This window comes from Antedon mediterranea, chromosome 5 (assembly GCF_964355755.1).
Source record: "Antedon mediterranea chromosome 5, ecAntMedi1.1, whole genome shotgun sequence".
Classification (NCBI taxonomy): domain Eukaryota; kingdom Metazoa; phylum Echinodermata; class Crinoidea; order Comatulida; family Antedonidae; genus Antedon; species Antedon mediterranea.
Window position 1 is genome coordinate 22544886 of NC_092674.1, and position 13683 is coordinate 22558568.

At 32.3% G+C, this 13683-nt stretch overlaps 2 protein-coding genes across 2 annotated transcripts in view; one reads left to right on the plus strand and one right to left on the minus strand.

Moving 5' to 3' along the window:
• The window catches only part of LOC140049597 (IgGFc-binding protein-like), a 124255-nt gene extending 123626 nt beyond the window's left edge, over positions 1-629 (minus strand). The window contains exon 1 of the mRNA XM_072094526.1: positions 418-629. Coding sequence (XP_071950627.1) covers positions 418-585 — 168 coding nt within the window. The 5' untranslated portion in view covers positions 586-629. The remainder of the gene's footprint in view (positions 1-417) is intronic.
• Positions 630-7443: 6814 nt separating this feature from the next.
• LOC140049603 (uncharacterized) lies at positions 7444-10860 on the plus strand. The gene is made up of 2 exons (XM_072094533.1): positions 7444-7539; positions 8309-10860. The coding sequence occupies exon 2, from the start codon at positions 8319-8321 to the stop codon at positions 9390-9392; it is 1074 nt and encodes a 357-aa protein (XP_071950634.1). The 5' UTR covers positions 7444-7539; positions 8309-8318; the 3' UTR covers positions 9393-10860.
• The last annotated feature ends 2823 nt before the right edge of the window (positions 10861-13683 follow it).

The window sequence follows — 13683 nt, forward strand, 5'->3', positions numbered from 1 at the left end:
GTCTTCACCATGTAAACATGTATAAATCACGTTAGCAACGCGTATTGTTTTAAAAGCAAATATACAGGAACTACAATCTGTATTTATGCCTGTAATTTGTAGAAAGGGACGCGCGCACTTATTGTTCAGGCGTACGTACGTGTAAACATGATGTCGGTAGTAACCTGAATTGATTCACACTATCTATATTTAATTCTCCTACATTATCTCAATAGCGCCACAATGTATAACTATGCCGTATGCCGAGAATATAACATAATGTTTGTAAAGTAAACCTTAGCTGACTCACAAACAAAAAATACAATCAGAAACTTGCGTCAAATGTCTAAATGTCTAGTTTGACTGACTGCTTCTCCCAGACGAAAATGGTAGGCCTACATACAAATATCAAAGTGAAAAATGTACGATCTTACTAACCATTTGCATCGAGTCATTGTCTATTTCTCCTATTGGTCTCCAACTGAATGTTGCAGAACGGAAATGCCTTGCATCTGAAACAGCTAAAAATCCAAGTGCAATAACAAAATAATACACATTCCTAATGGTTAGGCCTATCGTGGGGGTTTTACCCCTGCGATACTCCATGTTAAAATTAGGAATGTCTAGCCGCCGCTGCTGCACCCTTTTTATAAGAGCGCCCGAGTACAAGTAACTATAAACGGAATTATGTAGTTATATTCATTGCTAAAAAATTCAATCAACAATAGATTTTCACACCTGAGCGAGTGTATTTGTGTTGTACAACTAATACTATTTTATCGTATTTATACAAGGTTATATAAAGCCAGCGGTTAAACCTAGATCTATTGTACACCTTAATTTACAACAACTCAATACATACCTACATTAATTTATTGTTTGTGTATTAGGCTTATTTCATTGATTATCAACATTTTGCCAACAATACAATAGAAAAATAAAAAAGTAGCAGAAACTAATGGTATAAAAGACAACTTTTATCGAGTTTTTATGTTTTGAAAAGAAAAGTAATGTTACTATATTAATTATTTTTTATTTTATTTTTGGTTTTTATTTGTTTCATTTGTTATTAGTATTTTTAGTGTCATTGCCATTAATTCGTTTCATATAGTGTATAAAGGATTTGTATATTCAACCAGTATAAATAAATATACAATAAAATAGGCCAAGACCTACAACTATACAATGCAATTACACAAAGTGAGAAATTATGTGCAGTGAAGGTTTAGAAATTGCTGTAAAAATGAGTCTAAGCTCCCCTTATGAGTAGGGCTATAACAAAACAAGGAGAGAATTAACTACTGTTGTGTGTTGTGTAAATGAAAGATATAAACATAAATGTATAGATTTTGAAATAATATAATCATCAAAACTTAAGTATGCTGTTGTTTGTTAATCAATCAAAGGAAAGGGTAAATCCCTGAAGTGGAATACTGTACGTGTAAAGATGGGATACCAGGTACTGGGCCTATATAAAACAAATGTATTAACATTCAAGATGTAGCATGTAAAGATTGATACAAAATTTATGAAATAAACCACTGCATATAAATAAAGAAAGTATAGTAAAATAGAGTAGGCCTAATGCAAGTGAAGGTTCTTTAAATTGAATCAAATACAAATTTAATGTAAAGTATAATTTACTGTTTTCTTATTTTGAAAATAATATTTATAAGACATTTTGGAGTTACTCTATGGCATGCATTTCCCATAGTAGCAATGACAGAAGCTGGTTTGAGTAACAGGCAGATTACTACAGGACAGCAAACCATGCATATCCAGGTCGCTAACCAGCAGCCAACCTTCTGTACAATTTTTGAAGGCTGTTACTGATATAATAATATTGTTTTGTTTTCCTATTGTTGTACCTGTCAAAGCCTTTTCTAAAGATCGGTACACATGAGTGAATTAGGTTAAACCTAGTGCATATAATATATACATTTGTGATTTCAGCCCACCTGTAAATCATAGGTTAAAACTTACGGAACATTCCAACAGAAAATATTTCATAAGAAGCTTAGCGCTTTGAAAATAGGGATTTTTGTCATAAAAAAAAATCCAAACGTTCGCCACACGCATTTTTTTATTTGACTATCATACCATTTTTTTTTTCCCTTCATTAATCAAATCGCCAAGGATAACTCATTTCGTTAACTGTCCTTCGCAATTCCGGCACAAGTAAGAATAATTATATATAATCAATTGCACTGATGAGGGGCTAGTGTTGCTTGAAAGCTCTGCTACTTTTTCTGGCTGTTTTACTTTATCATTTAAATTAGCTTTTAGCTTGTTTTATTTTGTATCTCCATTGCGATCCAGCCACTGATACCCAGCGGCATTGTCATTATTTTCAATAATTTGCCTTTGGATTTATATAATTCTTTATGAATGTTATATCATACTGTATTATTACAATTGACCTCATCATATCATGTGTGGCGTGATAATTTTCGTCTATTATTATTATTATCAGTGTATGATCATTATCTACAACACATTATCTTCATAATCGTCGTCTATTATCTTTATCATCGTGGTCAACATTCTTTTTTTAGTGTAGGCCTATTGTAAAAATATTGTATTAATGCTTGTCTACTTTTGTGAGTTTGTTAGATTAGGATAAATGTTTTTTGAATTTAAATTGATTTTCAGATATTGGAAACAAATTTGATGACCTCTTTTCGTGGGCGTCTGCCATTGTATTTTTATCGGTAACACCCAAATATGAACAGAAAACCAATACATGTTACTGTGGTATTAGTGTAATTGTAAAAAATCTGCTGATGTGTAAAGACAACGCCTAAGTTGTAACGAATTTCTTTTCAAAAGTCACCCATGTCTTATGCATGTCACACTGTCAAACTAATTTGATTGTGTAGACAGAACTTTAAATAATACTAGCCAAAAGCCTACCATTGACTTTGAATCCTTATAATGTTTCCTTGATGCGTTCCAGAGTTTGATTCCATAACTCACAATGTATTGGAAAGAGGACGTTTCATTTTAAAGGATATAATCTATATATAAATTATGGTTAATTCTGACATAGGCGAGCACAATGGTACCGCGAAATGTAAATTTGATGACATTAGTTTTCACTATTACGATATTATTTAATATTTCTTTCGTTTAAAACTACCAGGTTTCGACTAAGTTGGCCGTTAGAGGATATGTATGCTATAGCCATTTTAGTTTTTTTTTTGGTTTATTTTCGGATCGGACCGCGCGTCTGAGGTACAGTAGTTAAACAATAAAAATTATACTGCAAATTAATAAAAGATCAAATTAAATATACTCCATAAAGCATCGGAATATATTGTGGGGAGTAGTATTATAAAATTACATAGGGAGATCGTATGATAAGACATTTTGTTTAAAATCGACTGAAATCGGATACCCGATATCATTGATATAGGCCTAATAGCACAAATAAGAACTAAAGAAATTCAAAATAATTTCTTTTAAAATATATTATTATTTTCTATAGAATTCAGCGGTTCATCCGTATCTATAATATTATCAGTGTAAATATTTTGGTTTTATACCCATACCGAATGCATACGAAATAAAAACAGCAGAATATAGATATAAACACTCAAGATCAAAATACTGGTTTGTTGCTTTTACTCTCCAAATCAGCAACAACAAAAAATAATACTGTATATTATTCAAGAATCGAACTCAATTCGGACAGATAAGCCAATCAATACATCTATGGATTTAGAAACCCATTGGATCGCATGATATGCCTAAAGCAAGTTTCAAGAAAAGATAGTGTAATGGATTTTGTACACAATACGATTAAGTACCGATAGGTACTCGGGTACTTTGTCTGTCTCGATAAAAGAACAGGACAAAATATAAATCTCTAAAAAAATCTTCATGCATGGAATAACTTTGCAAAGTTCTTACCGTTACAATACATGCACTATTTTTGTTAGACAATCCCCTTTGTTTGCTTCAATGCATATTTTATATCACACGACAATAACAACTTCGAATCACAAATAAATGACCGTGATAAGGGGAATTCTAAATATGTTATTATCACGGAAAGTCATATAAATTGATTCATTTACATAAGTAAAATATAATATTGTATCTGTAAGAGAAACGTTGTAAAGACACATGACAAAAATGACTACGGTATGTTAGAACAAATGTGTTTAAATTAATATACAGTATTTATATGAAAATGTATATGATGGAAATAAAGTGGGATGAAACTACATAAGACAAAAAAGAAACGTTGTGTTTAATTCAACTAGAAGAGTAATAATTTAAATTTTATATAATTTTACAAATCAACTTACTACTTCATCATCATAAAAAATAGAATTTCGTTACTATTGCAAACCAATTTGGAAAAATAAAACTAAAGAGGGCGCTATAATAATAATGAAACCATAGAGGGCGGAATGAAAACCTACGAATATTGGCAGCAATAATAGTAGACATTGGTGGTATGTCATTTATATTTAAACAACGCATGCATTGATTTAAGCATCTTACGTCAGATATTAATATGTTTTCTATTCTCTCATATATATCTAGAAATTATAAATGTATTCATATCGAGATTTATTTTTGTTTAAGTTCATCCAAAACATCGGTAGAATTATTACATTAGCGGGAGAGTAGGAGATTACATATAGACTTCAACCATTTTATCGGGAATGTGGGAGGTCTGAATAAGGTGTTATGTTGATGTTACGATTGTTTTAGTCGCGTACAAACGCGACTCTACCCTTCATTATGTCGGTCGGTCGGTCGGTAAACACTAACTCAAATTTGAGCACGTGGTTGCAGCCATTTATATGGCCATTCAATTGCGGAGGTTGTTAATTTATCCATAGGCCTTCTTTTAACAATAGTCTAAATAATAAACTATATGAAATTACTAAAAATTTGAAAGACAAAAAAAAAATCAAATAACTACCACATTCGTTTTAATAATATATATTTTAATGAATAAACAATGTGTACAATATATGACATACATATCTTGTTTATTCTGAATCTGAATATTCAAACTTATATCAACTAGTGCTCCTAATTTTGTCGACAATTTCGATGTGTTATAATTCGTCATAATGTTTGCTCTACTATGACGTAATTGTACTTTAAGAGAACAATTTCGAAACCTTATTGTACAATATTGTTACAATCTTGGTCTACATTATATCAAAATAACTGGTAAATAACGATTTAATCAACCTTAAAAGAGATTAGAAATGAGCATACCACTACAGCTTAATGGATTTTATATAAATTCGGCTTAATTCAATATTTCCCTTATTGCAGGATAAGGCTGAACTGTAGGTAAAGACTGCAAGCAGATGCAGGATTTCTATCTATTCTAATCACCCAAAACCACTAATACCGTGGCTCAAATAGTATACAGATAATATGACAGCTTAAAAAGAGAGATTTAAGAAATATCCGCATTGAGTAATATAATACAATATAGACGTCTATAGACGCGGATCAAAAACGCCCTTTTATACAAAAACATATTCTTATACTTAACGTCAATGGCACACAAAGGCATATTCTGGGTGCCACAGGTAAATACCTGTTCATTACCATAAAACAAAAGGTGAAAAATATGTTAAATACAAAATAAAATAAATAACAGATACGATATGTCTAAATACTACTTAGGAAAGGAAATGAAAAATAACATTTTACAAACAAAATCTGTTCAGGGTACTTACAAAATATGTCACATACACCTAGTACCCCATCCACATGATACCAGAAAGAAATGTAAGGGAAATATATTACTAACCTAAAGGAAAAATACTACATCGGGTCAATTTGCCATTAGTGGCATAACATAATGGAATGAAATTCCAAAGTTCAAGAAATGAAATATAGGAAACTTTTCAAATTTAATAAGAAGTTAAGAAATATAATTATGTTATATTTACTGTTTGTTGTATGGAAAATAAATACATTATTACCAGTGCCAAAATGGCGAGAGGTTATGTTGTCGATCGGCTGTGTTTGTTCACGGACAATCCGGACCAGGATCCAAATTTTAGACCACTTTTTATTATTTCAATAATTTCAATTCGTACGTCAAAACTACACGACGGATCTTTATCACGATTCTTGATCATCTGTGTTTACTCATGGCAGAGCTTGTAACTCTCTGATCGCTTTCTTGTTATAGGCCTAATTACACATTACATCGAATACTACATAAGAACGTATTGTCAAATTAGATAGTATAATTGATGACAAGTCTTTGTGCTTAGAACTTTCAGTTTTATTCTTTGTGTAACACTGATTCTGTGTATTGATAACCAGTTTATTTAGCTATTTCTGTGGTATTATGCTGAAATACTCATATAAATAATATAACTATTGTTTATTAGACCTTTGCGAAGGATCAGCTAACTGTACTCTAATGAAAAAAAAATGTACAATGCATGATAATGAGGCTTAACTACAATATTGTTTAAAGGTTTGCATGGCGATAAAACACTAGTAAAGTTTACAGTACAAAATACAGGCGCCCAACAATACTTAGTAATTAATTTTAAAAAAAGTTTTAAGTTGACGTAGAGGTGCTGATTAGGCAACATGTAGTGTGTAGCCTACCGTGTATACTCCACGTGCTTTTTTTTGTATACTGATTTAAGCCTTGACCTAGCCTCTCGTTAAAAGTAAGTGAAATGAATTAATAAATATGAATGTTTTATATTCGTATAATGGAAACAAATTATATATATATATATGCCCGAAAAATAAACTTATATTGCGGCAATCTTAACTTATTTGATCTTGATTTTTTTTTATATCCTGCCTATGCAGCTCTTTGATTTATGTTCACAATAAATCATACAAAGTTAATTTTCATCCCCCGAAACTGAGCAAAATACTACTAATATTTAATATTTTGACCAATATTGAATGATACATTTTATTAAGCATTTGACGTCAGAAAAAACAAATTGTGAAAGTTATCATGCATAGAAACAAACAAACTTAATAGGCCTAGTACCAGGGAAGAGTTAAATTACAATAATTAGTAATAACAAGTAATTTAACTCTTCCCTGGGCCTACATACAAAATATGTTTAAGTATTTATACTTGACAAAATGCTTGACAGGAATTGTACTAATTAATAGATTCAAGATATAAAATTAATTGGAGAGGGTAGATAAACATTTGAAAACAATATCAAAAAATTGTCCATAAAAATAACTGTAAAATAAGGATGGTGTGATACACACATTGAAGATTCATTCTTCTTCTTTAAAGCTAAATAATAAATGCGTTGTTGAACGTTTATGGCCATGAAAAGAAGAGAGATCAGTGACAATGCCTATTATAAAATAACCTCATTGGCTGAATACCTTTATTGTGTAATCAGTCATAGAGTCAATTCATGTATAAAACCATGGAGTACATACATACACAAAAGATATCAAATGTAAACAACTCGACGAAAAGAACAGTTTTGGCTTGCAAACAGGTAGGAATTTTCTTGTAAATGATACCATCTTAGTGGTAGTGGAGGAAGTAAAAAAGCAAGAAATATCTAACAGGTAAGTAAAGAAAATGTAATAGTGTGTTTGAGTTTTGAGTGTTATTGTGGACCTCTTCACGTAGACTTTTCAAGTAGTTTTTTTTTTAAGAGGGTGTGACTAACACATAACCCCTTTTTGTAGACTACACGCCATTGCTTGCCATGCTAATTAGCTTATACAGGGCGTTTGAGGCATGTTGATCTTTTAACCCTCCAAATGGCTATTCCATACTGTACCGCCAACAAAACAAAACACATAGGGATATTATTAGTCCACTGTATTACAGTAGTTGTATGTATAAACTTTGACCGGTACTGATTTTACATATATCCATGACTATTACATACTAAATATGCCAATACCATATTCAATTGATAATAAAACAAAGGTAACTCCAAATTACTTTCAGACCGAAGACATGTTGAGAATGCAAATTACATTAATGTATTTATTTTTTGAGATAATGTTACTTGCCATTGTTTTTTATTTATGTATGTGTCTCATAGCAACATAATTTGTTATGCATTGTAAAATATATATGAAAATGAAATTAATACACTATAAAAATTATGTTCCCACTGTATGAAAGAAAAAGTACTGACAGGTGAACTAATCAACTTCAAGTATAGTACAAAAGTTCCAAGAAATTAAATACAAGCCACCACAGTGATAGCATTCCATTATTTGAAAATATAATTTGGTTAATGGTTTAATACCCACTAAATCCCACAGAGTTCATGTTGCTGATGCTATTGATAATAAGTTGCTAATAAAATCTTTCTTTCAGAACCGAGAAGATGCTGACAACGGTTTTCTTCTCAGTAGAAGCGTTTTTGGTAGTTGTCATCTGGTCACAATACACTTCAGGATCAACGACAACATTGTCACCTGAAAATGTCGCTGTCGAAGTAGGAACAGCAAGTATTGTTTTCACTTGTGTTGCAAATTTATCCCCATTTGAAGCAGTTACAAAACACTGGATGGTGTGGAGAAAAGATGAAATCGATATAGTTAAAAATGGTACAAAGTTAGTTGATGCAACAAAGTACAGAGTTGAAGGAATGTCATATTTATCAACCATAGAAATAACACAAACTTTAACAATTTTCAATGTTGATAAAACTGACAGTGGGGTATTCTCCTGCGTTTTTCAATCATTAGATGTATATTTTGTAACATCTTCATCATCATCAGAGTTGACAGTCAATGATCCAGCAATAACATTGTCCCCCGAAATGGTCACCATTGACGAAGGAACACATTCTATTGTGTTCACTTGTGTTGCAAATTTATCGCCAATTGAAGCAGTTACAGAACATTGGATGGAGTGGAAAAAAGATGATATCATTATTGTTGAAAATGATACAGTGTTAGTTGATGCATCAAAGTACAGTATCCATGGAGCTTCATACAGTTCAAATATAGAAATAACACAAATGTTAACAGTTCGTAATGTTGAGAAAACAGATGGGGGTGTGTTTTTGTGTACTATGAACTACACATCTGCATATATTCTAAGATCAACAGCAGAGACCGAATTAAGAGTTATAAAACAGCAACAAACAACAGACACAAGCAATTCAACAGATGGTACAAAACTCAAAATTTACCTAATAACTGGCGGTATAATATTCTTTGTTATCTTTTTCAGTTGCCTATTTGTTTTGTGTAAGATAAGCAAAGAAACAGCATTTAGTAATGTTAATACTACTAATGTTCAAAACGAAGAAAATCAAAATCAAGAAAAGGACAGATATATGAATTATTATGAAAACATTGAAGCAAATAAAGGTGAAATGACTGAAAAGACACAACCGTTACCAGAACAAAATAATTTAAACATTGTAATCGAAAGCACACCAAAATTATAAACACACTGATTGAGAACGATACTGAGTTGAGAATGAGAATGGGAATTCATATTTGGAAAGCGGTTCTATGGAACAGTTTTTTTTTATCATTAGAGTAGGCCTACTTCTACAAACCAATTAGGTGATTCCAAACTCTATGCAGGATTCTGAAATCGGGGTCTTTGTAAAAGCAAGTTTCACAACACTGATTTTAAAACGTGGAGATAATAATATAAAAAATGTGCATATCACTAAAGAAGATCTAAGCACTTTTAGACGTTTTATCTAGATAATTGACACCATAGCACTCTTCCTCTGCAACTTAACACACATGGTACATCACAACAATCTATCACTCCATATGGCATGGCACGAACTCAGAAAATCCCCATACAAATGAAAAGTAAAGCTTATAAACCAAAAGTGTGTTTGTAAATCTATTTAAGATTAAGATGGATGTATTTCAGTTTGCTAACTGACACATAACAAACCCAATGGTTAGGTTCAAATGAGGGTCCAAGAGAAGTGTAAATAGCTTTCACGATTCAGTAGGCCTACACAGTAGGGACAATACCACTTGTTAGCAAAATGGTCTAATGAATCCACATAATTGCCACTCCTCATTAGGCAATCATTAAGGCATTTACGATTTGAAACGATCTACTGTAGGACCTACAGTACAACAATTGTGCTGTTGGTCACCGTCTGCAATTATAATCTGCCAAAACTCTGATGAAGTTAATATTGAGCGAATTTGGTACAAAGTAGGCTAGAAAAATAGAAAATAATCAGTATTGGGCTTAAATGGATTGTTGTTTATAGTTTTTGAAATTAGTTTTGTAAATAAATAAATATTTAAAAATTTTAGATTTTTTAAATAATAATTTTATACTAATTTAATATTTCAATAATGTGATATATCAGTGAAATTCCCTTAGACTTAAATTATAACTAATATTAAAATCAAATTCAGAAATGAGCCCTAATCTGTAACATCATGCATCTTTTTCCTGATTAGTCCGATTTAAATAATTATTACAAGTAGCCTATTGTTTTTCTAATGTTAAATTTCAATTTGATTTGTATTTATCTTACTATAATTCACCAAATCTTTGCGTGTATATCTGTGCGGGTTATTCTGTTACAAGGGGGTTACACGGTTTTCAAATCTCAAAAGTTTAAAATTGCTTTGTTTATTCAATTTTGGAGCTGGTAAATTAATCCTGAGGATATAGGGTGAGTATGAATCTGACAAATTATGTTTTTAACTACCTTTAGAAACCCACTCTGGGGCGGGTATATTTGCTAGTATGAAGATAATTTGCAATAAATGTTATATCATAACTAGTATCCAGTTTGTTAACTACAAGTCAGTGTGTATGATATCTATGCTATGATTGAATTCAGCTGTGGGCCTAAATTCTCTCTTTGTGCATCGCAAGCATGGTATGGAGTAAGTGACAATAGGTCCTCAGTTAATTAGGCACTACAGTAGAAAATAGCTATAGTTAGGTGTCATAACAAGTCTGAAGTGATTTTCAATTCAATTCAATTTAATCTGGATTTCACTCACAAATGAACAGTACAAACAGTAATGAAACAAAAAGAGTTGCCACGCAACGAACTCAATTACTTTCTATGGAACGTCCCAAATAGCAGTGACACATAGTAAATTTGAGTATTATCTTTTATTGGCAAGTGCCATATTCCCAATTCATACTTAGGCTAAGGGAAAGACCCTTTAATTAATACAATCTAAAGGGAAATACTTAAATATTTTTGAGTTAAGTGAATACTTAATATTTAAAGGAAATAACTTACTTATGTGTGATTGGTTAATACTCCCACAGGTGCAGGACAAAATTATATTGATCATACAATCCAATTTATCGATCTATAATTTCCCTATGTTTCATAACTTTGGGGATTTTGTGTTACATGAATTTGTTGATTTTCAGGAGACTACCTGTACTTTCATGTAATCTTAATTTCAAAAAAGAAAACAAACTTTCGTACAATTTATCATGATGAAAATGAATTGAAGCGAAAACAAAGGAATTTACAGTTTTGTATATCTTAAGCCGATTTTCCACTAGAAAGCTACAATACTCTTGTATACATAATATAATTTCTGTGATTTTCGTTTCAAGACTTAACCATGCATCACGTCACCTTTTAATAAAAATGACTTCGTACTTGTTATGCCACCAAAATTTTGCCAGGGGTAGATTAATAACAATTCACAGAATATGGTCTGATGGAATGCATATGAGAAGGTCAAAAAATAGACTAAAGAAAACTAAAAATTAGCACTACAGTATATGTATACAATTTGAATTTGACTAATGGAAAATAGTGAGGATTGCGGGGTGGTGCTAGAGATATATTCACTTAGGTAAAAATTCATATTTGTCCAAGTTTGTGGTACGCCACATATATTTAGTTCTGAATAATATATTGAAGTTCTCAACACTTCGATCAAGTATATTGATCGACATCGGAAAACTCAACAGTTCTTTTATAACTAAATATACGTGGCGTACAGCAAACTTTACATTAACAATAATATGTCTTTTCACAGCTGAAAAGTTTATTTTAATTATTTTTTAATTTTGTTTTTAAAAACTACAAAAATAACGCACTAATTAAATTAATGCATATGTAATTATTCAGTGTGACATAATGTAACATTAATACAGTGTTATTAATTAGCCCTATAACAAAGACAAAGATTTCTATCTCTTCAGGTTTTCATATACCACCAACACCATTTTCAATTCAAAATCCTAAATTCGCCTCTGCTGTAGTCCTACTTTTAGAACCTATAACCAACTGGTACAGTAATAATGAAATACTATATAGAATATATACACAATGGCTTTGTCTGCCATTGAAAACAGCGTTGCAGTGGTGGCGCCAGCGGGGGGGGGGGGCTACGGGGGCTCTAGCCCCCTCGTCGGGGAGCCTAGCCCCCCCCGTAAGGGAACACGGGTACTTTTTGTCGGGGAATATAATATACAGTAAAAAATGTTCGCGTTCACTTCATATAGCTTCAGCGCCTAGAAAACCACGACGTTCCATTGACCGTGAGAGTACGTCAGAGGGCTATTATGCACTTTTATGCATTCATTCATTGCCAGCGATCTAACTTACTACTAAACATTAGCTAGGTACGCACTTGTCTGGCGGTATCCCTTTGTACGAATCGTTCAACGTTGGGTCGACACGCTTACGCGTGATATCAAGTTCCATCCAGGGACCAAAATGTGTAATGTAGTTATTTTCCAGGCGAAGTTTACCGGCGGTTACCGAAGGGAACACGGGTACTTTTTGTCGGGGAATATAATATACAGTAAAAAGCGTTCGCGTTTACTTCGTAGCTAGCTTCAGCGCCTAGAAAACCGCGACGTTTCATTGACCGTGAGAGTACGTCAGAGTGATATTATGCACTTTATATGCATTCATTATTGCCAGCGATCTAACTTACTACTAAACAATAGCTAGGTTCGCACTTGTCTGTCGGTATCCCTTTGTACGAATCGTTCAACGTTGGGTCGAGACGCGTAATATCATGTTCCATCCAGGGACCAAAATGTGTACTGTAGTTATTTTCCAGGCGAAGTTTACTGACGGTTACGTCGTGTACTGCGTCGACGTACGCTACATTACAGCAGCAAAAACGAATTGTCCGTATGTTCACCAATTTTTTAATTTACAAATAACCTTCTCTGTACCGTGGGGCACCTAAAATAAATTTTTCATCCATTACTAAACAAAAAAACATGCTATTTTCGCTTAGCCAACATCTTATTATAGCTAAGTTATTACATTTTCAATGTCCTGTATGTCATGAATTTCTCACCACTCGGAAGTCCAGATGGTACGCACGCATACACTTGGGAGGAATAAACTTATTTCCCCGACTGAAAAAGGTCTACGCTTGCGTTTTTTAAGCCTCTAGGCCTGATGTTTCCAAAGTATGAAATGCAATTTTTTGAAGACCTGCAGCTCTAGTTTTAAACAGTTTCTTAGCTCAGCCCCAACAATAAAGCTGGTCATATTTCGAAGTACAAGAAGTGCATTTTCCGGGACCTAACATCTCTATTTTTCAAACATTTCTTAGCTCAGTCACAACCATGATAGGGACTTATATATTTTGTTTCATGTTTTGAAGTATAATAAGTCCAATTTCCGGGACCTCCAACTCTATTTTTCTAAATTTTCTCTGAAATTTTATTTTTTAAATTGAAAAATATGGATTTTAACAGTCATCGCGCATCGTTTTTTTTGCACGCAGTATCTTATTTATGCA

What these genes read in the sequence shown, in the direction of transcription:
- LOC140049603 (XM_072094533.1), top strand. Translation starts at nt 8,319, where the DNA reads ATGCTGACAACGGTTTTCTTCTCAGTAGAAGCGTTTTTGGTAGTTGTC.